General features: G+C 38.3%; 1 protein-coding gene across 7 annotated transcripts in view; it reads left to right on the top strand.

The window, feature by feature from the left end:
* DST (dystonin) overlaps positions 1 to 24,537 on the top strand; it is a 364,537-nt gene that overhangs the window by 208,211 nt on the left and 131,789 nt on the right. For 5 of the 7 annotated variants that reach the window (XM_034991240.1, XM_034991239.1, XM_034991243.1 and 2 more), the window contains 6 exons: positions 758 to 841; positions 1,664 to 1,771; positions 2,295 to 2,393; positions 12,533 to 12,661; positions 15,149 to 15,237; positions 16,185 to 16,317. In XM_034991240.1, coding sequence (XP_034847131.1) covers positions 758 to 841; positions 1,664 to 1,771; positions 2,295 to 2,393; positions 12,533 to 12,661; positions 15,149 to 15,237; positions 16,185 to 16,317 — 642 coding nt within the window. Of the gene's footprint in view, positions 1 to 757; positions 842 to 1,663; positions 1,772 to 2,294; positions 2,394 to 6,195; positions 8,917 to 9,575; positions 12,283 to 12,532; positions 12,662 to 15,148; positions 15,238 to 16,184; positions 16,318 to 17,414; positions 22,935 to 23,061; positions 23,212 to 23,355; positions 23,572 to 23,763; positions 23,914 to 24,537 lie in introns of those variants that run through there. The other 2 variants (XM_034991245.1, XM_034991246.1) reach the window with 2 other exon arrangements.

Here is a 24,537-nt window from a genome sequence, read left to right as displayed (position 1 = left end):
GATCATGACCTGAGCCGAAGGCAGATACTTAAAGACTGAGCCACCCAGGCGCCCCTGTAGAAACAGTTTCTTATACTAAGGTTTTGTCTGCATGTGGTCAGTCATTACCCTTCTCTTCCTTTACCTTGTTAAAAGAAAAAGTCAACAACTATTTGGAAGAAGGTAAGGAGTAAATCATAAATATTAAAATCCTATTATCCAAACCAACATACGTCATGTACTTTGATTTCTTGGAAGTCAGTTTTGAAAGTATAAGGGATAAGAAAAGAGCATGTTGGGACAGTGTTCAAATTTCTAATGGTCATTTAATCATAAGTATGGAAATCTCTTTAGTACTTTGCTGGCCACAGTAGTTTCACGGGATCCCAAATAAATAAAAATGGCTAGTGGTAGAAAATTAAACAGCCACATTTAACAGAAAATTGAGTTCTTTGAGATTTTTATTCCATCTTGAGGGGACACAGTAGCATCTGGTTTTGCTTTGATCAGGAGTAGGTGTGGATCAAGGCCTTCAAATCTACTTTTTGGGTAATTCCTGCGGAGTTTAGTAATTTCTGCGTTGGAAGGCCCACGAGGGTGGGTCACTTATGTGGCTTAATCTAGAAGTTTGTCATTTACCTTATTACATATTAAGTGCAAAGGGCTAAGGAGCTTTACTATTAAAGGGCGTGGCTATTTCTTAGTTCCTGAACATCTTAAGTGGCTAAATAGCATAGAGTTCCTTGTTCTTTTTCTTCTAAACCCTATGTATTTGTAGATGCTGGTGTCCGAAATAGAAATGAAACAAAGCAAAATGGATGAGTGTCAAAAATATGCAGAACAGTACTCAACTACAGTGAAGGTAAGAAGATTCAGTTCCTTGCATCAAATTTAATATTCAGGCATGTGATTCAACAATATACTTAAAAAAAAGAAGTCTCTTCAAGTCACTTCACTCTGTTAAATAGCGAAAACAGAGAATCTTCATGGGAGCCCTGGGACACTTACCTAATAATTGTCTGTGACATGTGAGTCCCATTGCAGCCTCTGCTTCATTCAGCCTCTCTCCATCACACACGTGTGCAGCCACACACGCACACACATCAGGATAGATGCGTGGCTCTGAAATTGGTCTCCCATCCAAGTACTAATCAGGCCCGACCCTGCTTAGCTTCTGAGATCAGGCGAGATCAGGCGCCTTCAGGGTGGTATGGCCGTAGACTCCGAAATCGGTTTCTTATCACTTTGTGCATGCTTGTGTATCTCTCTCTCTCTTCTTTAACATTGCTAGCATATTCCCTGGAAGAACTTGACTTTCTTAGGAGACATTTCGCATGTTTGAAGTTGTTGCCAGTGCCTGGGCCTTAGCCATCCAGATCTACAGTTCCATTGCCTAGCCAGGGGAAAGGGAGGCTGAATGTAAACTAGCATATTATGACTAAGTGTTTCCGTGAGCTTCTAAAGAGACTTAGGAAACTTTTCTGACCACCCTAAATGTTTCTGATCTTTATTACCACCTTGGAAACATCCCAGAATTAGATAGATTCCTAAGAATGTGGTTTTGCAGTAATTTTTAAAAGTTACTTAGTGAAATCAGGTTCAATTTCTGTGCATCAAGTCACTATAGAATGAAGCATTAATGCTTTGCTTTAATTAATTTAATCTTACTGACTCCATTATACAGGACTATGAATTACAAACAATGACCTACCGGGCCATGGTAGATTCACAGCAGAAATCTCCTGTGAAACGCCGAAGAATGCAGAGCTCAGCAGATCTCATTATTCAAGAGGTAGTAAAAGTACAAGAGAGAGGGGAGGGGATATAAAAGAGAAAAACAATACTTAAAATATTATATTTATATATTTGTATTGTGGTATAATACACATAATAGAAAACGCACCATTTTAACCATTTTTAAGTTGCAATTCAGTGGCACTCAGTAACTTCACAGTGTTGTGCAAACCCGACTACTGTCCATTTCCAGAACTTTCTTCCTTGTCCCAAAAAACCCTTACCTAAACAGTGCAATTTATTAAGAGTTGTAAAAAAATCCTTGGAAAAGCTTTATTCAAGATTAATTATTAACTCCAGAGAATAACAAATGTACTTTGTAATTAAATTTAGAGAATTGTTATTGAGTATGATTTGCACAGCAATAATAAGCCCATTCCTACCTACCTACCATTACTGGGCAATTGTGTATTTTACTGTTACAAAGGCTAGCTAATGTTATGATTATTAATCAACATTCATTAAACTCATTTTAGAGCCACTGGAGATTATGTTTTTATTGTTTATTTCATTATTCACAGTTCATGGACCTAAGGACCCGATACACTGCTCTGGTCACCCTCATGACACAATATATTAAATTTGCTGGTGATTCATTAAAGAGGCTGGAAGAAGAGGAGGTAAAGTTTAACTATGAACAGCTAACTTAAAAGGAACTACAATATGTTTGGGAAAACAAAAAAGTTTTCATGACAAAAATTTACATGGTTGATAAGTTATTATTTAATTAGACAATTACAGTGAAAAAGATTAGAGGCCTAGGATTTTTCAGTTTGTTTTTGATTCTCTCCAACAGGAAAACATTGTTTATTTTCACTCTAAGATGCTAACATTATTAGAGTTAATGTCTGAAACGGCTCTATTTAAATTATGAAATGTTGGCAGTTTGGCAGGATTTTTTTTTTTTTTCAGTTTTCTCCATATTTGAGAAATATACTTCTTTGAGTAGTATAGTTACTACTATTAAGATGTCTACAGATATACTATTTAAATACATTGGTTTTATACATTTTAAAGTAATTTACATTTTCAAGGATTTAAAACATAAAAGCCGTTAATTTAGAAGAAGGTTTTTGTACAAAATGATAATACTTTTTAAGAATTGTGGAGTTTTTTGTTTTATTTTTATTGTTCTCCAAAAGGTATGGTGTATGGTAAAAGACTATTTAAGTACCATTGTAATTTGGAGGATTTCTGTGCTTTGATTCTACATTTAAAAAGTATATTCAGGAATAAAGAGTTATTTATGAAAATATATTGTCATAAAAGTCTGTTGTATCTAATTTTGAAGAGATTATACCATGCTTTATTATCTTGATATGCTTTCTATTCCTAACCTCAGAACAGACAAAAATAGTAGACAGAATGCTAAAATAAGTAAATCGTGAGGCATTAGCTATTTTAAATTAGACTGTTGTTGAACTTCTGAAGATGATTATACTTAGTGTAACTTCACATAATGAGAGAACTAAAACAGTAGTGGATGTCTAATAGATGTTACTTTCTTATTTTCTACTTGAGTCAACTATTTTAGTCTGTTCAGACTTAACGGTTTTCTGCTCCTAAATCACTAACGAAGCTAATTGCAAGTCTTTATAACTAGAGTCCTTTGTGCTTAGAAAGGAGAACCAGAGTATCTGTGACCATTCAAATAATTGGTATACATCTTTCACCTGTAAAAGAACATCTATAATATTTTTTCATTTTGTTTTTGAGAGATATGGTTCCACTTAAAATGATATGTAGATCTTTTAAATTGTATGTTTAGTATACATTTTAAATTTTATATTTAGTTAAATGTAAGTCCTTTCCCTTTCTTATAGTATATATGCGATTGCACATATATGAGCTGCTTCCCTCAGTTTATCTGATGAGGTATAATACTAGAAGTTGATAGAAGAGATTTTTCAAAAAGCCTGATATATATACAAATTATGCTTGTCATCCTTTGAAATGTAAAAGATTCATATTGAATTGAAAGTCAAAACAATATAGTTTATGGAAGACCATGCAGAGACTGTAACTTAAAATAGATAAAAAACATTGCTGATTAAAAATTCACCACTAAAAGATCATACTAATGGAATGTCTCATAAAAAGATACATAGCTCAGTTTTCAGACTCGAGAGTGGTATTTCTGAAATTGAGTCTACAAAGACTTACATTGGAAATCTTGGTCTAAGAGCAGAATTTTTTATAATAAACATAAAATCAAAGAGGGTTACAAGTTAATTTCAGAAGAGGAAACTGAATTAGAGAAATGTTAGTAGAGTATCTGTAATGACTGTTAGATGGATAAAGAGATTTTCTAGTCTGTGTTGAGAGAAAAGTACATCAAATATTAATTGATAAGATTAAAGGACAGGATGTTTCCTTGGGGAACATTTAGAGAAAACTTGGGAAGTTATTTTTATGTGAGTAAGTTTGAGATTTAAGGGAAAGCACATCAGCAATAGGATTAAATTACTTCTAGTAATTTGTGTAGTATTTGCTAAAAAATTCAGAGTTATCTAGACAGTATGAGATTTTTAACAATCACTAAAATGACTGTTATTAAGGTACTGAGGGTTCAATAACAAAAATTTTTTTGCTGAGAGAATTTTCATTTTTCTAACCTCAGAACATGACAGAGAAAAAAGAGGGCTCAAAACCTCTTAGGGACAGCTAAGTTTTAAAGGAGTTTTGATAAGCAACTGAGAAAGACCCAGTTAGAAATTATCTCAAAAAATACCGAAAATTTAATATTTAAGCAGATAAAATGCTTCAGTGTCACCAGTTCACCCTGATAACAAAATAAAATAGAGCACTAATTATTGCAGGTTGTGATGAGATTTGTTTTTATATGAATTCTTATTATGGAAAACCATATTTAGGTTAGCAAAGGAAACAACTGAAATTCTTGTTGAAATTATTGGGGATCAAAAAATTAGAAGAAGCAAAGTAAGATATGTAGTCTATAATGTAAAATAAATTCTTGAAATTCACCAAGGCCTCTCAATGAAAAAAAAAAAACTGCTATCTAGAATAATTTCTCTACTCCTGTTTAAATGGTTCTAATTATGATGATTTTGAGTTGGTGAGATGAAACTAATAATCTTATGGTATTAATAAAACAAATTAAATTGGCATTTTATGCTAGCCCTGATCATGCAGAGTGTACTCCTCCCAGCTGAGATTGAATCTTCTACCAGTTGAAAAAAATTTTTCTTATATTTTATACTGTACATTGGAGTTGACTCCCTAAGTATATTTTTAAAAACATTTATATTTAACAAATATTTTTATATTTATGGAGTATCTAAAGGTACTTGTCAATGTGGACTCATATAAGGCATGTCATTAACAACAACAACAACAAAATCTGTGAGTATATGAAGCACATCTTTTCTAAAGCCCCCAGGGACTATAGCTGCCTTTGCATTAGCAACTCTGATTATTATAATTGTCATAATATGGCAAGTACAAACAAATAAGGAATAGAAATTACACGTTTTTATATAATTTTCCTCCTTCCGCATGTGAAGTATTATTTCTTGGTTTGACTCTTTAAAGTGGTACCAAAATTCTGCATTTTGTTTCTTTAACCATTAAACAGGGAGATGTAAATATCATTTCATTTTTATATATATATTTTAAAGATTTATTTATTTTAGAGAGAGAGAGAGAGAGCATGCATGAGTGGGAGGGGCAGAGGGAGAGGGACAATCTCAAGCCGACTCCCTGCTGAGAGCCGAGCCCAAAGCAGGGCTCCATCCTACCACCCTGAGATCATGACCTGAGCTGAAACCAAGTGTCGGATGCTTAACCAGCTGTGCCACTGAGGTACCCCCCCTCCTTTTTAAAGATTTATTTATTTATCTTAGAGAAAGAGAGATAAATATTTTAAATTTCCATTGGGCCAGGTATTAAAAACTGAAGTTTTAAGTGTCATTTGGTTCCTATATGTTCTTAGTTTGTAAGACTGAGTTGTGTGTGAAAGCAGAAAGGGCGCCGCTGTGAGTTTTATTTCCCATTTTGTCATTTAGTTTTCAAAACGATTTGACCTCTCTGCACCTCAATTTCCTCATCTGTAAAAGGTTGGGGTCCTGCTGTATGTTTTGTGAGGTCCCTCCTTTCTTGCTGTCAACTCTTGAGCTAGCTAATTTTTAAAACAAAATGATTCCTGAGAGACAAAAAAAAAAGATTGTTCGGTTTAGCAAACTTGACATGAAGGGTTTTTTTTTGTCTTCTCCCATTGCTGACTTTCTGAAGCTTCCTCTCTGAAGAAGGTAGAGGTGCTGGTGCTGCTGACGGTGGTGGTGATCGTGCTTGTTCTGCATTTGGTTTCGCTTGTTTTTATAAGCACTTTTATGAGCATCGCTTCAAGTTTTTTAAGATAAATTTGAACAGAACAGGTTTGACACTTGTAAACGTCTCTTGTAGATTAAAAGGTGTAAGGAGACTTCTGAACATGGGGCATATTCAGATCTGCTTCGGCGTCAGAAGGCAACAATGATTGAGAATAGCAAACTTACGGGAAAAATAAGTGAATTGGAGAAAATGGTGGCTGAACTAAAGAAACAAAAGTCCCGAGTAGAGGAGGAACTTCCAAGGGTCAAGGAGGCTGCAGAAAATGAATTGAGAAAGCAGCAGAGGAATGTAGAAGACATTGCTCTGCAGAAAATCAGGGCCGAGAGTGAAGCCAAGCAGTACCGCAGGGAGCTGGAGACCATTGTGAGGGAGAAGGAGGCTGCAGAACGGGAGCTGGAGCGGGTGAGAAAGCTCACATCGGAGGCCGAGGCCAAAAGAGCGGCAGTGGAAGAAAACCTCCTGAACTTCCAGAACCAGTTAGAGGAGAACACCTTTACAAGAAGAACCCTGGAAGATCATCTTAAAATAAAAGATTCCACTCTCAATGACTTGGAGCAACAAAAAAATAAGTTAATGGAAGAATTAAAAAGAAAGAGAGACAATGAGGAGGAACTCTTGAAGCTGATAAAGCAGATGGAAAAAGACCTAACATTTCAAAAACAGATAGCAGAGGAGCAGTTAAAAGAAAAGCAGAAGATCGAACTGGAAGCAAGAAGAAGAATAACGGAAATTCAGTATTCATGTAGAGAAAATAAGTTGCCACAGGCTACGTCATACAGAGGAGTCGCAGGTCTTCAGAAAGAGCAGGACAAACAGAAGACAGAAGAACTCAAGCAGCAGGTCGATGAGCTAACAGTCGCCAATAGAAAGGCTGAAAAAGACATGAGAGAACTGAAGTATGAACTTAATGCCCTTCAGCTTGAAAAAACTTCATCTGAGGAAAAGGCTCGTTTGCTAAAAGAAAAACTGGATGAAACCAATAACACACTGACGTGCCTTAAGTTAGAGTTGGAAAGGAAGGATCAGGTAGAGGAAAGGTATTCCCAGCAGCTCAGAGAACTGGGTAGGCAGTTGAACCAAACCACAGACAGAGCTGAGGAAGTCATGCAAGAAGCTAATGACCTTAGGAAAACAAAGCACAATTATGAAGTAGAATTAGAATCTCTTCAACAAGAAAAAGGGAAACTGCAAAGAGAAGTAGACAGGATCACTAGGACCCATGCTATAGCTGAGAGGAATATTCAGCATCTAAATTCACAAGTTAATGCTTTCCAGGCTGAGAAGGAATCCTCTAATGAAAGAATACAATTCTGCCAGAGAAAGTCAGATCATCTCAAAGAACAATTCGAGAAAAGCCATGCACAGTTGCTTCAAAATATTAAAGCTGAAAAAGAAAATAATGATAAAATCCAGAAGCTTAATGAAGAATTGAAGAAAAGTAATGAGTGTGCAGAAATGCTAAAACAAAAGGTAGATGAGCTTACGAGGCAGAATAATGAAACCAAGTTAATGATGCAGAGAATTCAGACAGAATCAGCGAACGTGGTTTTGGAGAAACAAGCTATCCAGCAAAGATGCGAAGCCCTGAAAATTCAGGCAGATGGTTTTAAAGATCAGCTACGGAACACCAACGAACACTTGCATAAGCAGACGAAAACAGAACAGGATTTCCATAGAAAAATTAAATGCCTAGAGGAAGACCTGGCCAAAAGTCAAAATTTAGTCAGTGAGTTTAAGCAAAAGTGTGACCAGCAGAACATTATCATCCAGAACACTGAGAAGGAAGTTCGAAGTCTGAGTGCGGAGCTGAACGCCTCCAAAGAGGAAAAGCGACTCGGGGAGCAGAAGGTACAGTTACAGCAAGCTCAGGTGCAAGAGTTAAATAACAGGTTGAAAAAAGTGCAAGACGAACTGCAATTAAAGACCATAGAGGGGCAGATGACCCACAGGAAGATGGTTCTGTTTCAAGAGGAATCGGACAAGTTCAAACGCTCGGCAGAGGAGTTTCGGAAAAAGATGGAAAAGTTAATGGACTCCAAAGTTATCACTGAAAACGATATTTCAGGCATCAAGCTTGACTTCGTGTCTCTTCAGCAAGAAAACTGCAGAGCTCAGGAGAACGCTAAGCTCTGTGAGACAAATATCAGAGAACTTGAAAGACAGCTTCAGCAGTATCGCGAGCAAATGCAACAAGGACAGAATGTGGAAACAAATCATTACCAGAAATGTCGGAAACTTGAAGATGAGCTGGTAGCCCAGAAACGTGAGGTCGAAAGCCTGAAGCAAAAGATGGATCAACAGATAAAGGAACACGAACATCAATTAGTTTTGCTCCAGTGTGAAATCCAAAAAAGGAACCCAGCCAAAGACTGTCCCTTCAAACCAGATTTTGAGATGGCAGTAAATGAGTGCCAACGCTCTGCAGACCTGTCCTCTAGGAACGCAGGGCAGCTTCACCCAGGGACCAGGTCTCCTCTGCTGAGATGGAATCAAGACCCACAGCAATCGGAAGAAAAATGGCAGCATTGGGTTGTTGAACAAATACCAAAGGAAGTCCAGTTCTGGCCGTCAGGGGGTCCACTTGAGAAAGAGAAAAGCCAGCAGTGTTACTCTGAGTATTTTTCTCAGACAAGCACCGAATTACAGATAACTTTTGATGAGACAAACCCTATTACAAAACTATCAGAGATTGAGAAGATAAGAGATCAAGCTCTGTACAGTTCCAGGCCACCAGTTAGGTATCAAGATGACAAGTGTGAAATGGACCTGGCAAAGCTTTTGGCCCCCTTGGAGGTATACTCTGGATTCTGAGACCTTAGCAGCTATCTCATGCCAAGTTTCCTCTCTTGTTTCCTTTCTCTGCTAGACTAAGTTTTTTAACAATGTTGAATGAGATTGGCTCTTTGTAGTTCTGGCAGAAAATTATGATATAGATTGGCTTGAATCTTTACTACAAATTATCCTTCTTTAATTTTTAAATGCCTGAGATTAAATACATAGATGTAATGGTTATATGGTTATATTTATGGTATTATATTCTGAAGAATGTGTTTTTTAAGAGCTAGAAAAACCAAGGGTAGTTCACTTTAATTTCTAAAGTTTTTTTGGACAAATTTCATCTCAAGTCTTTTTTAAATGTACCTTTTTTAAAAGATTTTATTTTTAAGTAATCTCTGTACCCAGCGTGGGGCTTGAATTTACAACCCCGAGATTAAGAGTCACATGCTTCACTGACTGAGCCACCCAAGTGCCCCTAAACATAGCATTTTAATACCTTAATCGTCATCTAAAGTGAACTTCAGACTCTCAAAATAATATTACTTGCCCCTTTCATTTGAAAATTTTCCTCTCTTTACTTTCGTTATTGTAGGAATTATATTTGGATTAAGGATGGGTAAAGTGACGTCATGCTCTTTAGATGGCTTTTAACGTCTCATAAATTCCTGTTGCAGATAGCTAAGAGCAAGCAGTATGATACGCACACAGAAGGCACCGCATTAAAACAAGAAAAGAACCCAGGCCCTAGTGCTGAAGAATGGATGCTTGAAGGGTGCAGACCATCTGGTGGACTCAAGAGAGATTTTCTTAAGAAAGGCCCAGAACCAGAGGCCATCCAGAACTTGGACGGCGATCACGCCTGTTCAGTTAGGGATGATGAACTTAAATTCCAGGGGCTCCGGCACACTGTGACTGCCAGGCAGTTGGTTGAAGCTAAGCTTCTGGACATGAAAACAGTTGAGCAGCTGCGACTTGGTCTCAAGACTGTTGACGAAGTTCAGAAAACTCTTAGCAAGTTTCTGACAAAAGCCACCTCAATCGCGGGGCTTTATCTAGAATCCACAAAAGAAAAGATTTCATTTGCCTCAGCAGCCAAGCAAATCATAATAGATAAAATGATGGCTTTAGCATTTTTAGAAGCTCAGGCTGCAACAGGTTTTATAATTGATCCCAATTCGGGTCAGACATACTCTGTTGAAGATGCAATCCTGAATGGAGTTATTGACCCTGAATTTAAAATTAGGCTCCTTGAGGCAGAGAAGGCAGCCCTGGGATATTCATATTCTTCTAAGACATTGTCAGTGTTCCAAGCTATGGAAAACAGAATGCTTGACAGACAAAGAGGTAAACACATGTTGGAGGCCCAGATTGCCAGTGGGGGAGTCATTGACCCTGTGAAGGGCATCCGTATTCCTCCAGAAGTTGCTCTGCAACAAGGCTTGTTAAATAACGCCATCCTGCAATTTTTACATGAGCCATCCAGCAACACAAGAGTTTTTCCTAATCCCAACAACAAGCAAGCTCTCTATTACTCAGAATTACTGCGAATGTGTGTATTTGATGTAGATTGCCAGTGCTTTCTGTTTCCATTTGGGGAGAGGAACATTTCCAATCTCAATGTACGGAAAACGCATAGGATTTCTGTAGTAGATATTAAAACAGGAGCAGAACTGACTGCATATGAGGCTTTCCAGAGAAACCTAATTGAAAAAAGTACCTATCTTGAGCTTTCAGGGCAACAATATCAGTGGAAGGAAGCCACGTTTTTTGAATCCTATGGGCATCCTTCTCATATGCTGACTGATACTAAAACAGGGTTACAGTTCAATATTAATGAAGCTATAGAGCGGGGAACACTTGACAAAGCCTGGGTCAGAAAGTATCAGGAAGGGGTCATCACACTTACAGAGCTTGCTGATTCCCTGCTAAGCCGGCTGGTTCCCGAGAAGGATTTGCACAGTCCTGTTGCGGGCTACTGGCTGACCGCCAGTGGGGAAAGGATCTCTGTCCTAAAGGCCTCCCGCAGAAATTTGGTTGACCGGGTCACTGCCCTCAGATGCCTTGAAGCCCAAGTCAGTACGGGGGGGATAATTGATCCTATCACTGGCAAAAAGTACCGGGTGGCAGAAGCTTTGCACAGAGGCCTTGTGGATGAGGGGTTTGCCCAGCAGCTGCGACAGTGTGAGTTAGTAATCACAGGGATTGGCCATCCTGTCACTAACAAAGTGATGTCAGTGGTGGAGGCTGTGAATGCAAATATCATAAGTAAGGAAATGGGAATCAGATGTTTGGAATTTCAGTACTTGACGGGGGGGTTGATCGAGCCACAGGTTCATTCCCGGTTGTCAATAGAAGAGGCTCTCCAAGTCGGTATCATAGATGTTTTCATTGCTACCAAACTCAAAGATCAAAAGTCCTATGTCAGAAATATAATATGCCCTCAAACGAAAAGAAAGTTGACGTACAAAGAAGCTTTAGAAAAAGCTGATTTTGATTTCCACACAGGACTTAAACTCTTAGAAGTATCTGAACCTTTGATGACAGGAATTTCTAGCCTCTACTATTCTTCGTAAAAGGACATGCTTAAAAAACTTTGCACGGGGCTGATGCTCTCCACTTCATGTGATCTGTCCAGAGCTTGATGATATCAGTTAAATATACAGCCTAGCAATTATGTCATACACTCAAAGCACCATTTATTTCTTGAGGCCTGGAAATAGCCGATTGTTCAGAAGAGAGAATAATTTTTAAGTTGAAAGTAACAAAATATTTACTGTTCTTCAAAATGTTTCCTTTAGATTTTAGGTTAGTGGTTTTGTTTGTTTTGATCTTGCCTACACTAAAAGAAAAGGTATTTTACCTAGAATATGGAGTAAGCTTGATGAACTCCAGCAAGTTCATAGCCTCCATTCTTCAGAATTCTTCATCACTGAATAGATCCAGCTGGACATTAGGGCTCCCATTTTAAAATGATTCATTACATTCACTGGAAGAGCACTTCAGAAGACATCATGGAATCAAAGAGAAAGATGTAAATTTGTTCCCACATCCATGAAGCTACAGTGTTTCAGATCTCCTTGAAAAGTGAAAAAGTTGCTAGCTTTTCTGTACATTGTAACCTTCTTTACATAATAAATGTTTACCAAAACCTCCCATTTCCAGGTAGAGTCTGTAATTAAAAGTAGCATTATTGTGTGTTGGAAGAGGGGGAGAGATTTTTCTTTATTCTGTGTATTTTTCATTTGCATGTACACATTCACTGTTCTTTCAGGTTTCCATTTTTGATACTTTTCTGTCTAGACCATTGTGATTGTAATGCTAATGCAAAGGCAGCAATTCAAAGATCTTCTAGTGCTTCATGAATAAAATTGAGTTTTTTTATTTGTCATATTGATAGACCAATTGGGAGGTTAGAGTGTCACAGCTTTCTTTGCTACCATAAACATTTTGGAAGTACATCTGCCGCATGATGTGATAAACATGGTTAAGTGAATGAATAAAATGCTCAGTAAACTGTGTGTGATGAAAGAAATATTTCTACATTCTTGTTTTCTGTGGAGAGGTCGGTTTAATAGCTCAAGCATTTACTGGTATGTATCTTTTTTTTTTTTTTACCACTCACACTTGTCAGAAGTCACTGGAAGAAGAAAAGAAAGAGCATGTTGAAAAAGCCAAAGAATTACAGAAATGGGTATCAAATATCAGCAAGACATTGAGAGATGGCGAGAAGGCTGGAAAATCTCCCTTCTCAAAGCAAAAGGTATTCACTGAGGTTCTGGTGTAATAATAACAGTGGGTAGAATTTACTGAGTTGACAAGGTCAATCTAAAAACACTTTACTTCTTTACCTTAATTTTCCCCATTTTTTTTTTTTTAAGATTTTATTTATTTGACAGAGAGAGACACAGCGAGAGAGGGAACACAAGCAGGGGGAGGTGGAGAGGGAGAAGCAGGCTTCCCGCAGAGCAGGGAGAACGATGGGGCGCTCGATCCCAGGACCCCCGGGACTATGACCTGAGCCGAAGGCAGACGCCCAGTGACTGAACCGCCCAGGCGCCCCTTCCCCATTTTTGTAGGCAACTATAATGAGGGTCAGAGAGGTTAAGTAACCTGCCCAAGGAATCACAGTATGTAGCACAAGGAAGTGTCTCTGATTCCAAAGCCTGAACTACATATATTAGTCTTACTATTACTGCTTCTTCTTGTGGTTAGATCTGCTTCTTGATTATAGTGAAGAGAGTCCCCAAGGAGCAGGGTCATCCGGTTTTGTGCCCAGAGTAAACCCATGCACTCCTCATTGTAAAGATATGTGGTCTCATTCTTACAAAGGTAAAGGAAAAGATTCAAGAACAACAGAAATACAAACTAGGGTATTAACATTTTTGAAGATTTAGTTTAGTTGTGCTTTCCTGGGTCTTTGTATTTTATAAAGAAGTGTTCTGTAGTCAATCGCCAGAAATTCTAGACTCTTTCCCTTACCTAAATGAATTCTTCCATGGCTGTGGGCTCTCTTCCGTTCCCCAGCTGCTAGTTGGATAGTGCAGCTTCTGACATGTTAGTGCCCTTGATGTCTGTCAGACAGCACTGCTTGAAGCTCTTCAAGCAGTTGTTCAAGGCGTTGTTGAGCTAAGGTCCAGTGTTGATGCTTGCCGGTGATAGCACTGGAATTGAGGCTGTATTAAAAAAATAATATTAAGTTTCCACTAAGTTAAGCAGCATTTTTCCTCCAGTATTTTTCCTACACTTGCCCTCCTGCCCCTGCCCTGACCTTCAGAAATTACGGGGGCTATCGTCAGCTTCCTCTTCTAGCTCTGCATGAGTGTTCACTTGTCATCAGTTGAAACAGACATTGTTGACATAATTAGGGGGAAACTTCAATGTCTTGTCTAATTTTGGCTATGATATGAGGCAGATGTAACTTATCTGGGGTTCCCTGTTGAAGAAGTTCACAGACCCGAGTGTATACTTGAATTAGTATTCAGTTGAAATAAAGCTGTATTACCTCATAGTCTTAACATACTATATTTCCTACTAGTGTGGAAGAAATCAGACCAGTTTTGTGTTTTAAACTCCAATTGCATTTGGTGTTTTAAACTCCAAACCTTCAAAGTAACTTTATGTGAATATTGACTTTAAAATATCTTTTCCCTCTTTTTTTCCCCCTGTTAGATAGGAAAAGAACTAAAATGGGGACATAAACTTTAGCAAGGATTTCTTGGGAGAACAAGTTTCTTTTGAAAGATGTAGATTACAAACCTTGGCATTTTCTCATACCGCAGTTTAAAATCCTCCCAAACCTTACTAAATCTGTTTTAGACCTAGTAGACATAAAAGTAGACAGAATTTTTAAATGCAGACCAGAGCCTAAATGGTAAATCTATAAGAAATACTTGATGGTCTTTCTGTTAAGTGAAATTTAAAGTACTTTGATAGGATAATAAATGTGTGTGTTAAAAATCAATATGGCCTCATGATTACCCGTAACTGTGAAAAATAGACTTTAAGTTGACTCTGTTCTGAATAGAGTACATTGGGGAAAAATACGCCTTTTCATTTGCCCATCATTTCCTCTCATTTCTGCTCCTCTAAAAGAATGGCAGTCAATTTTTGAAATAAGACTATTCAGAAGTGATACATTGAGAGATCAGGAAAAAATGTTATAACCTCTTGCTTTTCCTCAAACAGATCAATTTTATTCCCCTGTCACAGACGAGTTTTGCAAATTTTAGAAATTATTTAATCTTCGTCTGCAGATCTACAGAGTAATGCTTTCGCCATAATTTTTTCAAAAGGAAGCAGGGCATATAGGAGCTTGGGGGGGGGTGCAGCTACTGTTTTGGAGTCGTGTCCCACGTTCATGTATCTTTGAGTGCTGCACCACTCAAGGATGACACTGGGCCAGTGAAGAACCCTTGGCCACTTGGGGATAGTTAAGGCAACCTTTATTCACTGTTGGACTGGGACACATGTGAGAACTACGTAATGCCCTGGTATTATTTCCTAATGAAAATGAGGGCGTTATGGTTAGAGAAAGAGCGAGAGACTTTCCTTAATCTGCATTCTAGATAAAGTACTCTTCTTTTATCCAGGCTTGTACACTGGTAATAACTGATAGGTTATTGACTTGGGCCCCTCAGAAAGTAGACCCATCATTTGGATCTTAATTAAAACTTGTTTAGTTTTTTAAAATTACTATTTTCTAGTCTTTATGAGGGGCGAGTTTGAATATGTTTTCTTAACCTTGCAGATTTCCAGTGAAGAAATATCAACCAAGAAGGAGCAATTATCTGAAGCACTTCAAACCATGCAGCTATTTTTGGCAAAACATGGAGACAAGTATGTTATAGGTTTTCATTAGCTCTTTTATTCTAAGTAGAGAAGTGGTCTTCATGTTATGCAAAGCCACAGCTGGTAAATTTTAATTGAGATTTTAAAAATCGAACTCGGAAATTTACCTAACATACAACTATGAACATAGCAATTTGTCACGTTTAGTCACTTATAGTCTTTACCAAAACCCTGAAATGTACGTATTATTCCCATTTATCAGTGGTAAGAAAACGGGCTCAGAGAGGGATTAAGGGTGGGTAGCTAGTGAGTGGTATAGATTCCAAGCCAATCTTAATTCTAAGTAGTACTCTCTATGACTTTATGTTTTGGAAAATATGTACGAGTATGTTCATTTTCTTTGCTGAGACTTGTGATAACCTGGTTTCTCATATTTTGGTCTTACTTTTTCCAACAAGGTACTTCATCTGTTTCAGCTAGTGCCTCAGGCGGGAAGAAACCTGCCCTTTTCTTAAATCTTTTTTGGGGCTGTCCCCAAGATTATGCCACAGTGACTTTGTATTGTACCTTAGAGAATCAGGTTAATTTCCTTGTTAATTTCATCTTTCTTCACGCTTCAGTTTGTACAAGTTTCATCTTGAGTAATGGTATCTTTCTGTCCCGTTTCCATGTTGGAACTAACAATAGGATCTTTCCCTCTTTCAGAGAACAGCATTGTTATTTTAGAAATGTGTGTATGCTAGGGAAGTGCTGATGTGTTAGTGTACGTCCTTCTCTGCAGTCTCTTTCTCAGGCAAGGGAAGGATTCCTGGATGTGTAAGGGCCATCCTTAGTTTTCATACAGTCATGCTGAGACGTGAGCAATCTGTATATGAAGTTTGTTTCATGATCATGTGCCTATTTAGAAAAGGATTTTACAAAATCATTGAGCCTAATATGTCATCTTTATCACTTGAAAACTTGATTCCTCTTTTCCTGCTTTCTGGTTGTTTTAGAATGACAGATGAAGAAAGAAATGAATTAGAAAAACAAGTGAAATCTCTTCAAGAAAGTTATAATTCCTGTAGTGAATCTCTGAAACAACTACAAGAATCACAAACCTTAGGAGATATAAAGGTAGAGGAGAAGGTAATATAATTTATTTAAAACATGAAGCTGTTTCAAGATTCTTAGCTTTATTGCATGGTTGTAGAAATATATGTCAATGACAAAGAAATGACCTTGAATTCATGTACATGGAAAAAATGTGGATGGAGTTTATCTAAGTATTTAGAGATTTCAATGTTGTTTATTAAATGCAGTCTCATACTTGCTGTCATCAGTTTCTGTGACATCTTAATCTCTGCCTTGCATGGTAAAAGAAAAAAATCATTCATTTTTCTAACTCTTCTCTTTAAAAGTCATTCTTCTGCTATATTAGGTATTTTACTATATAAATATGATGTTATAAGATAGACTTGACTCATCTTTAAAGATGACATTAGAGTGTTATGAACTAGTTTTGATTTTCAGAGATAACCCTGAGATTTACTGGAGGAATACTGGGCCATTCGTTATAGTGAGGATGCCCTAGCATCTTCTTAAAATATAACAGGAATCACTTAAAATTTGGCCTGTCTTTAAACTTTTGAAACTTGACAATACATATTCACAATATTCAACATACTGTTCAGTATTGAAAAAGTTATCTTTATATTCAATTCCCTTACTCCCTGGAATACTTTACACAGTATTTGTCACATTTTGGGGGTATGCAACAATTTTTCTGGTTCATTAGTTTTTTACTGTCTGCAAAGAAGTCTGTATGCTGTAAACATCAATAGCATGGGGTTTGATTCTCTCTTTCATGTCAGTCGACTAATCTCACCCAATTGCAGAGAGCATGATTTGCCTTCTTAGGTATGTGTTCTGTTTTCTCACTATCATCATTTACTCTGTTGTGTCCTCACTAACCTTGTTAATGTACACAATATTAAGTTTTCAATTCACAGATGCATGTTGTTTTCAAAGCTTTTATCACATCCTGTGCTGTTGAATAGATCACTGACATAGATCACTTGTGCATTTGAGCTGCCTAACATTCACAGCATTGCTGCGCCTTGGTAAGTAGAGGATTTTTATGTTGAAGTGTATTTATTTCTTAAAAATATGCAAACTGAGTTTCATGAAATTCTGCCCACCCTTGGGTCACAGACTGACCCGAGAATTTTATATTCTCTTTTCAGCTGGATAAAGTGATTGCAGGCACCGTTGACCAGACAACTGGAGAAGTGCTTTCCATCTTTCAGGCAGTTTTAAGAGGCCTTATTGACTATGACACAGGAATCAGGTTGCTTGAGACACAGCTAATGATTTCTGGTCTCATTTCACCAGAATTGAGAAAATGTTATGACCTTCAAGATGCTGAAAGTCATGGCCTTATTGATGAGCAAGTTTTGTGCCAACTCAAAGAACTAAATCAAGCAAAGGAGATCATTTCTACTGTGTCATCTACCACAATTCCAGTGCTGGAAGCTTTGGCCCAGGGCATGATATCAGAATCCATGGCCATCAGAGTTCTTGAGATACTGCTTTCCACAGGCTCTCTAGTCATTCAAGCCACAGGAGAACAGCTGACCCTGCAGAAGGCTTTCCAACAGAACTTGGTTTCCTCAGCATTATTTTCTAAAGTCCTGGAAAGGCAAAACACGTGTAAAGATCTTATTGACCCCTGCACCGCTGAGAAGGTGTCTTTAGTTGATATTATACAAAGAAGTATTTTACAGGAAAACACTGGGATGCGGCTTCTACCTGTGAGACCACAAGAAGGAGGCAGAATAACATTAAAATGTGGAAGAAACATAAGCATTTTAAGGGCAGCTCATGAAGGTCTCATAGACCGTGAAACCATGTTTAGGTTATTAGGTGCACAGCTTCTTTCCGGGGGTCTCATCAGTTGCAACTCTGGTCAAAGAATGACCGTTGAAGAAGCTATGGCAGAAGGGGTGATTGACAGAGATACAGCTAACAGTATTCTCACATATCAGGTTCAAACAGGTGGAATCATCCACTCAAACCCCGCTAAACGTTTAACGGTGGATGAAGCAGTCCAGTGTGATCTAATAACTTCCAGCAGTGCTCTTTTGGTACTAGAGGCTCAGCGAGGCTATGTTGGACTCATTTGGCCTCACTCTGGTGAAATATTTCCTACATCTTCTTCCTTGCAGCAGGAATTGATTACAAATGAATTGGCATACAAAATCCTGAATGGCAGGCAGAAGATAGCTGCTCTTTATATTCCAGAAACTTCTCAGGTCATTGGTTTGGATGTTGCTAAGCAGCTGGGAATTATAGATAATAACACAGCATCGATTTTGAAAAGTATAATACTGCCTGATAAAATGCCAGATTTGGGAGATTTAGAAGCTTGTAAAAATGCCAGAAGATGGCTCTCTTTCTGTAAATTCCAACCATCCACAGTCCATGATTACAGGCAAGAAGAGGATGTTTTTGATGGAGAAGAGCCAGTGGCAACTCAGAGCTCAGAACAAACTAAAAAATTATTCCTGTCTTATTTGCTGATAAATAGCTATATGGATGCCAACACAGGGCAGAGGCTTTTGCTGTATGATGGAGACTTGAATGAGGCTGTCGGGATGCTACTGGAAGGCTATAGTGCGGAATTTGAGGACACACCCATTAAAGAATGTCTTGATGCCTTAAGACTCCCTGGTGTTTTTCTGAATAATGCTCCAAGTGAAGAAAAGGATGACAGTATAGCTTCACCGAGTAGTTTTGATACATGTCATTGCAGAGAACCTAAGTATAAAGAAATTCTTGAAGATAGAAAGCATACCATAGATGAAGAGTTTAATGAAATGGGAAATAATTTTACCAGTAGTGAATTCTATCAGTCAGAAAACCTGGCAGATATAATCGCAACTGATCATAAAGTCAAGAGTTCATCCAGTGTGTGTGTTTCCAATTCTGCATCCTATTTACCACAGCCTGGAATTGTAGCAGTTGGCATGCTTGGACAAGAATCTGAAAACATACTTAAAAACTGTGAAAATCAAAGTCCAGTTGGAACAAATGAACATGCAGGTGAATGTAGCCATTCTAAGAATATTCAAAACTTTGCAAATGATTCGATAACAAATCCTATTATGAAATCAAAAACTAGTAGGATCTGTGACTTGAATGAAAAAGAGAATGAAGATAATATAAACAGGGATTTGACAATCTTTGACTATTCTCCTAGGCTGAGTGCCTTGCTAAGTCATGATAAATTGAGGAATGATCAGGAAAGCCTCAGTGATGTACATACCTCAAAGAGCAATGGAAATAAATGTGAAGACTCCGCATTGCCACTCAGCGACCACACCATGCTGTCGGGTCACAGAATGGGAGAGACATTTCAAGAGCAGTTTCTGGGAATTGCACCTATCAGTATCAGTTTACCGGGAGAACACTCTCAGCGGAAACCTGTAAATGTGGGTGACAGTCCTCCTCAGGTCCGGTCTTGCAATGGTAAATATATTTCAGAAACTTACGGCGAAGATGAAAGACTACATGCTGCTTCTCAGCAGAAGCCTGGAGACAAGGAAACTGGGCCCCAAATGGAAGAGCACGCCTGTGCCATGACCCCGCCGGGTGATACCTTTCGCACTCGGGTGTCTCCAGTCTGCGGTACACCGCTGCTGGAAGGAACCGTCAGTGCTGGCGACTATGAAACGTCACTCCTGGATGATCAGCCAAGGGTGACAGAAACAGACACCGACAGTGAAGATGACTTTTATGATACTCCTTTGTTTGAAGATGACGACCACGATTCTCTGCTTCTGGAAGGTGACGATCATGATTATCTACAGCCTGAGGACTATGCTGCACTGCCAGAGGAGACCGATGGGGCTGCTCTTCCTGGTGATGTGTTCTATGATGTTTTAAGAGAGAATGAAAATTCCGTGGTGGCCCAGGGGGCACTGGTTGGCAACTTAAGTGTGAGGGGAAGCCCAGAGTCTCTCCGGGGTGTTCTCATCGCTACTGAGAACGCTGGATTCGATCCTGGTGAAAGAATCCTTTCAGATTCAGTTGGCTCACATGAGGGCAATGGGCTGCTGCTGGAAACCGTATCAGAAAGGGAAAGCTCAAATAGCCTTGAAGGGGATGAGTCTGACTCATCAACTGATTATGAAATCGTAGAAAGAAAAGAGAGCTTCAGTGCTTTGTTAAAATTTGATGACACTGGATGTTGGAGAGGGAGAAAAGAAGAACATATCACTGGACAAGAATTTAAATCTGAGACTGAGCACTTAGATTTTATGCAGAATGAAAGTTACGGGGATTGTGTGTGTGACAGTAATGATCAGGATGACGAGGACAATTGTGACGACAATGATGGTGATGATGAAGAAGGAGTAGAAGGTGACACTGAGGGGCCCTGGTGCCAGGATGAGGCTACAGATATGGATATCCAGTTGTGTGCCCCTGCAGTAGGTGAAAAGGAAAACACTCAGGACAGTCCGAGTGTTAATAAGAGAATTCTCCCGGATAAAGTGCACAATTACAGTTCTTTAGAAAACCAGCAAGGTGTAAATGCTTTACAGCTAGAATCAACTAGTAAAAGTAGCTTAGTAACAGAAAGAAGCAACCTTCAAGAATATACAACCGAGGTTGCTGGAAAAAGCCCAGGAAATCTGTTGCTGAATCATGAGCTGGCCCTTAAGGATATATTGCTGCCGATCACCACAGACACTGAATCAGAAGACACCTTTGGCTGTGTAGATACTTTACAGAATACTAATACCTGTTCAACTTCTGAAGTAGATAATGATCTAATGAACATGAAGGTTAAGTTGATCCAAGGGCCAGAATCTACTGACTCTGTGAAAGGTGGAGATCCATATTTTGAGAATGTGACACTTCAAGTCTACTCATCTTTTGATAAAATCACTTGTTCTGAGCCTGATGTAGTAGGAAAGCCTGCTGAGGAAAGCCATTTGTCATCCATAGCCCCTGTAACTGCCAGGGATCATCACGGAAATGAAAGAGGGGAAGAAATTCACCAATCTTTTCTAACTGAAAAGAAAGGTGACCAAAGCAGTATACTAATAGAAGGTGAAACATCAGTTCCTAAAATGTGCTCAGATAAAGGAGAGGTGCTGGGAGAAGGTCTAGAAGAAGATAATAAGTATCTCAGATTTTTGCCTAGTGAAAGTACAAGGGAGAGTCTTTATTTAGGTAATGATCGGTTTCCATTTCCACAAATCACAGACAGTGAAGAACATAATCAGAAAGGAAGCCTGAAAAAAGTAACTGTAACTCCTAAAGATGAACCAAAGAACCTACAGACAGTGGTTAGTGAAAGTCCCATTCAGTTTGAGAATCTTGAAGAAATATTTGACTCCTCAGTTTCCAAAGTGATCAGTGCTGACATGGCTTCAGACACTCTGTTGTCTGAAGGGGATGCAAGTCCTGAGAAAGATTCATTCACCGAGGGGCCTGAGAAAGACTCTGACCTATTCACATACTTAAAACATTTTGCCAAAGATGTAAAGGCAAAAGATGTACTGAAACCAAATGAAGGTATCCCAAGCTGTGTTCTGATAACACCCCCTGCCGTGAAGGAGCATGTACAGTTCGGAGTAAATGATGCAACAGAGAAGACAGCTCTTACCCAGGAAGTCTCACCTCTAAATGAGATGGCCCAGCAGAGTGGTCTTTGTATGAAAGAAAGTGCCTCAGAAGGGGGATCAGGAATTGCTCAGTTCACACCAGAAAGGAATGAAAGCACACTGTCAATCTTACCTCTTAGAAATGTGGAACACCGGGGGGAAAATAACGATTTTGTGCCACCAGAACTCTGCACAAATGGAGTAAGAAATAAAAACCCTTTAAGCACGGACTGCTCATTCTCAGAAATTAACAATAAGATGGAAATAATTGAGCAAGAGCAGCAAAAAGAACAAGCCTTGTCCCTAGGACTCCAAGAAAAGGAGGTTCAGATTCCTGAGTTATCTCAGGTATTTGTTGAGGATGTAAAGGGTATCTTAAAGAGTAGATTGGAAGAAGGTCCTATGAATCCTCAAGAGGTTGGAGAATCTTCAGTCTGTGCAGACACCAAAATTTTAATTCAAAACTTAATTAAAAGAGTTAGCACATCACAGTTGGCAAATGAAGCATCTGGTGTCCCCAGTGACTTTAAAGTTGGTGACTGTTCTGGAGTTTCCCCCATGAATAACCCACCAGAATTGAGAGCAGAGAGTAGAGATGATCCGTTCTGTATTGCAAATCTTAAGTCTGAGCTTCTCCTTGATATACTTAAGCAAAATCCGTATAGCCAGAAAATTACTGGGGCGTTTGAATTGATAAAAGAATTAACCCAGATGGAGTATGAGCTAGAGAAAAGAGGTATTACATCTAAAGTACCTCCATTGCAACTTGAAAATATTTTCTACAAGCTGCTGGCTGACATATACTCAGAGAAAGTAGAACAGGTCAGAGACTTGAATCAGAAATCATCCACTACCTCTGAGACGGTGGATGAAAAGTCACACATTCTTAATGATCTTAAAAGCAAAGAAGGAAACCACTGTTCCCTTAATTTACAAAATATAAAAGATATTGGACTAGAAAGCTCGACTGTGTGTGCATCCCCATTGCCAAGCGACGACAAGCTGGGGGAGCAATGCAGTGATATCCCAGACCATTTGGAAAGTATTTCAGGGTCAAAAGGAATGACTTCTGGAGATGGCTCAATGGAACAAGTAAGTTGATTTTATATTTTATGTGGCTGTAGCTGCATGAAACATTTGGGAATAACCCCATACATTTTATTTGCTTTAAAAAACTGTGTAAAGGCTACTGAATTAAAATGTCCAAATTTGTGTTTAGTTTTCCACTGAGTTACAGCAGTGTTTACAGCACACATCAAAAATGCATGAGTATTTGGCTTTACTTCAAGATATGAAGCCCCCTTTAGACAACCAGGAGTCTCTGGATAATAATCTGGAAACTTTGAGGAACCGACTTAAACAGTTAGAGGTAAGAACTGTCTGCTGCCTATTATGGATGGTTGTCAGCTGGTGTTAATTTGGAAAAATGAGCCATTGTGCTTTACTATTACATTTAAAATGGATTGTGATTGATGTTTTCACTGAATAGTTCTGGGATATGTATTTTTTGCAGACATTTGAATTGGGATTGGCTCCAATTGCTGTTCTCTTAAGAAAGGACATGAAGTTGGCAGAAGAATTTTTAAAGTCTCTTCCCAGTGACTTCCCCAGAGGACAGCTTGAGGAATTGAGGACAAGCCACCAGAATTTGCAGACTGCTTTCTCTTCCTTCAGCAGTGTGTCTTCAGAAAGAATGAAACACGTCATGCTCGCAATTGACTCTGAAATGGTAGGCATCGAAACATTTCATGCCAAGTCAGCATTTGAATTTTGAAGAAAATCTGATTATTTGAAAATTTAGTCATGAGATGAGATGAAGTCTTTTATTTTCAGACTGTTAGGGCCTTGAAACAGAACCATTTTTTGTAGGAATTTGAAATTTGGGGATTGACAGAAATGAAAACATGATTTTATTTTCTAGTCTAAACTAGCAGTTTCCCATGAAGAATTTCTGCAGAAACTCGAGTCATTCTCACATTGGATATCAGAGAAGAGCAAGTCTGTGAAGGATATTGAAATTGTGAATGTACAAGATACTGAACATGTGAAGAGAAGTTTGGAGTTTCTCAAGGCAAGTTTCAAGATAAATGAGATAAATTTATGTACATTTAAAAACTTCCGGATTTAATATAACAAATGTTTACAAAAAAATGACTTCTAAATCTAAACGGATTATTTCCTTTGTCTCTAAGAGATGTTTGTTCGTAGTTGACAGAACCATAAAATAATCCCAACTCTATGGGCGTCATTCCAATGCTTTCCCAGCTGCCTTATCAATCTCTTACCGCCACTGACATCTTAAGATTTGTATTTATTTATGTATTAGTCACATTAATAACTATTAGAATAATAGTTAAATTATTCTTATAAATACAACATAGTTTTTAACATGAATAGCATGCCTCATGAATGATGTTTAGGCTCCTGGCTTGTGAGTCAGAAAGCTGAAATTCTAGCTCATTGAATTTATGTTTCAGATTCCCCACTGGCTCATTTATGTGCAACCACAATTACATGGATATTGTAAATATTAGCAAGTAATATTTTAACTTGATTTTCCCCTTTAACATGCCAAATGTATGTAAGTTGGGTTTTTATCTTTTGCTGGAGTTACATTTTAAATGTGATATGGCAGGCAAGATTAAAATATTCTTAGAGGAGGGGTGCCTCGGTGGCTCAGTCGGTTAAGCCTCAG

This window comes from Mirounga leonina, unplaced genomic scaffold (genome assembly GCF_011800145.1).
Source record: "Mirounga leonina isolate KUSES-001 unplaced genomic scaffold, KU_Mleo_1.0 Mir_53, whole genome shotgun sequence".
In the NCBI taxonomy this organism is placed as follows: Eukaryota; Metazoa; Chordata; class Mammalia; order Carnivora; family Phocidae; genus Mirounga; species Mirounga leonina.
This window is presented reverse-complemented; position numbering and strand designations above follow the sequence as displayed.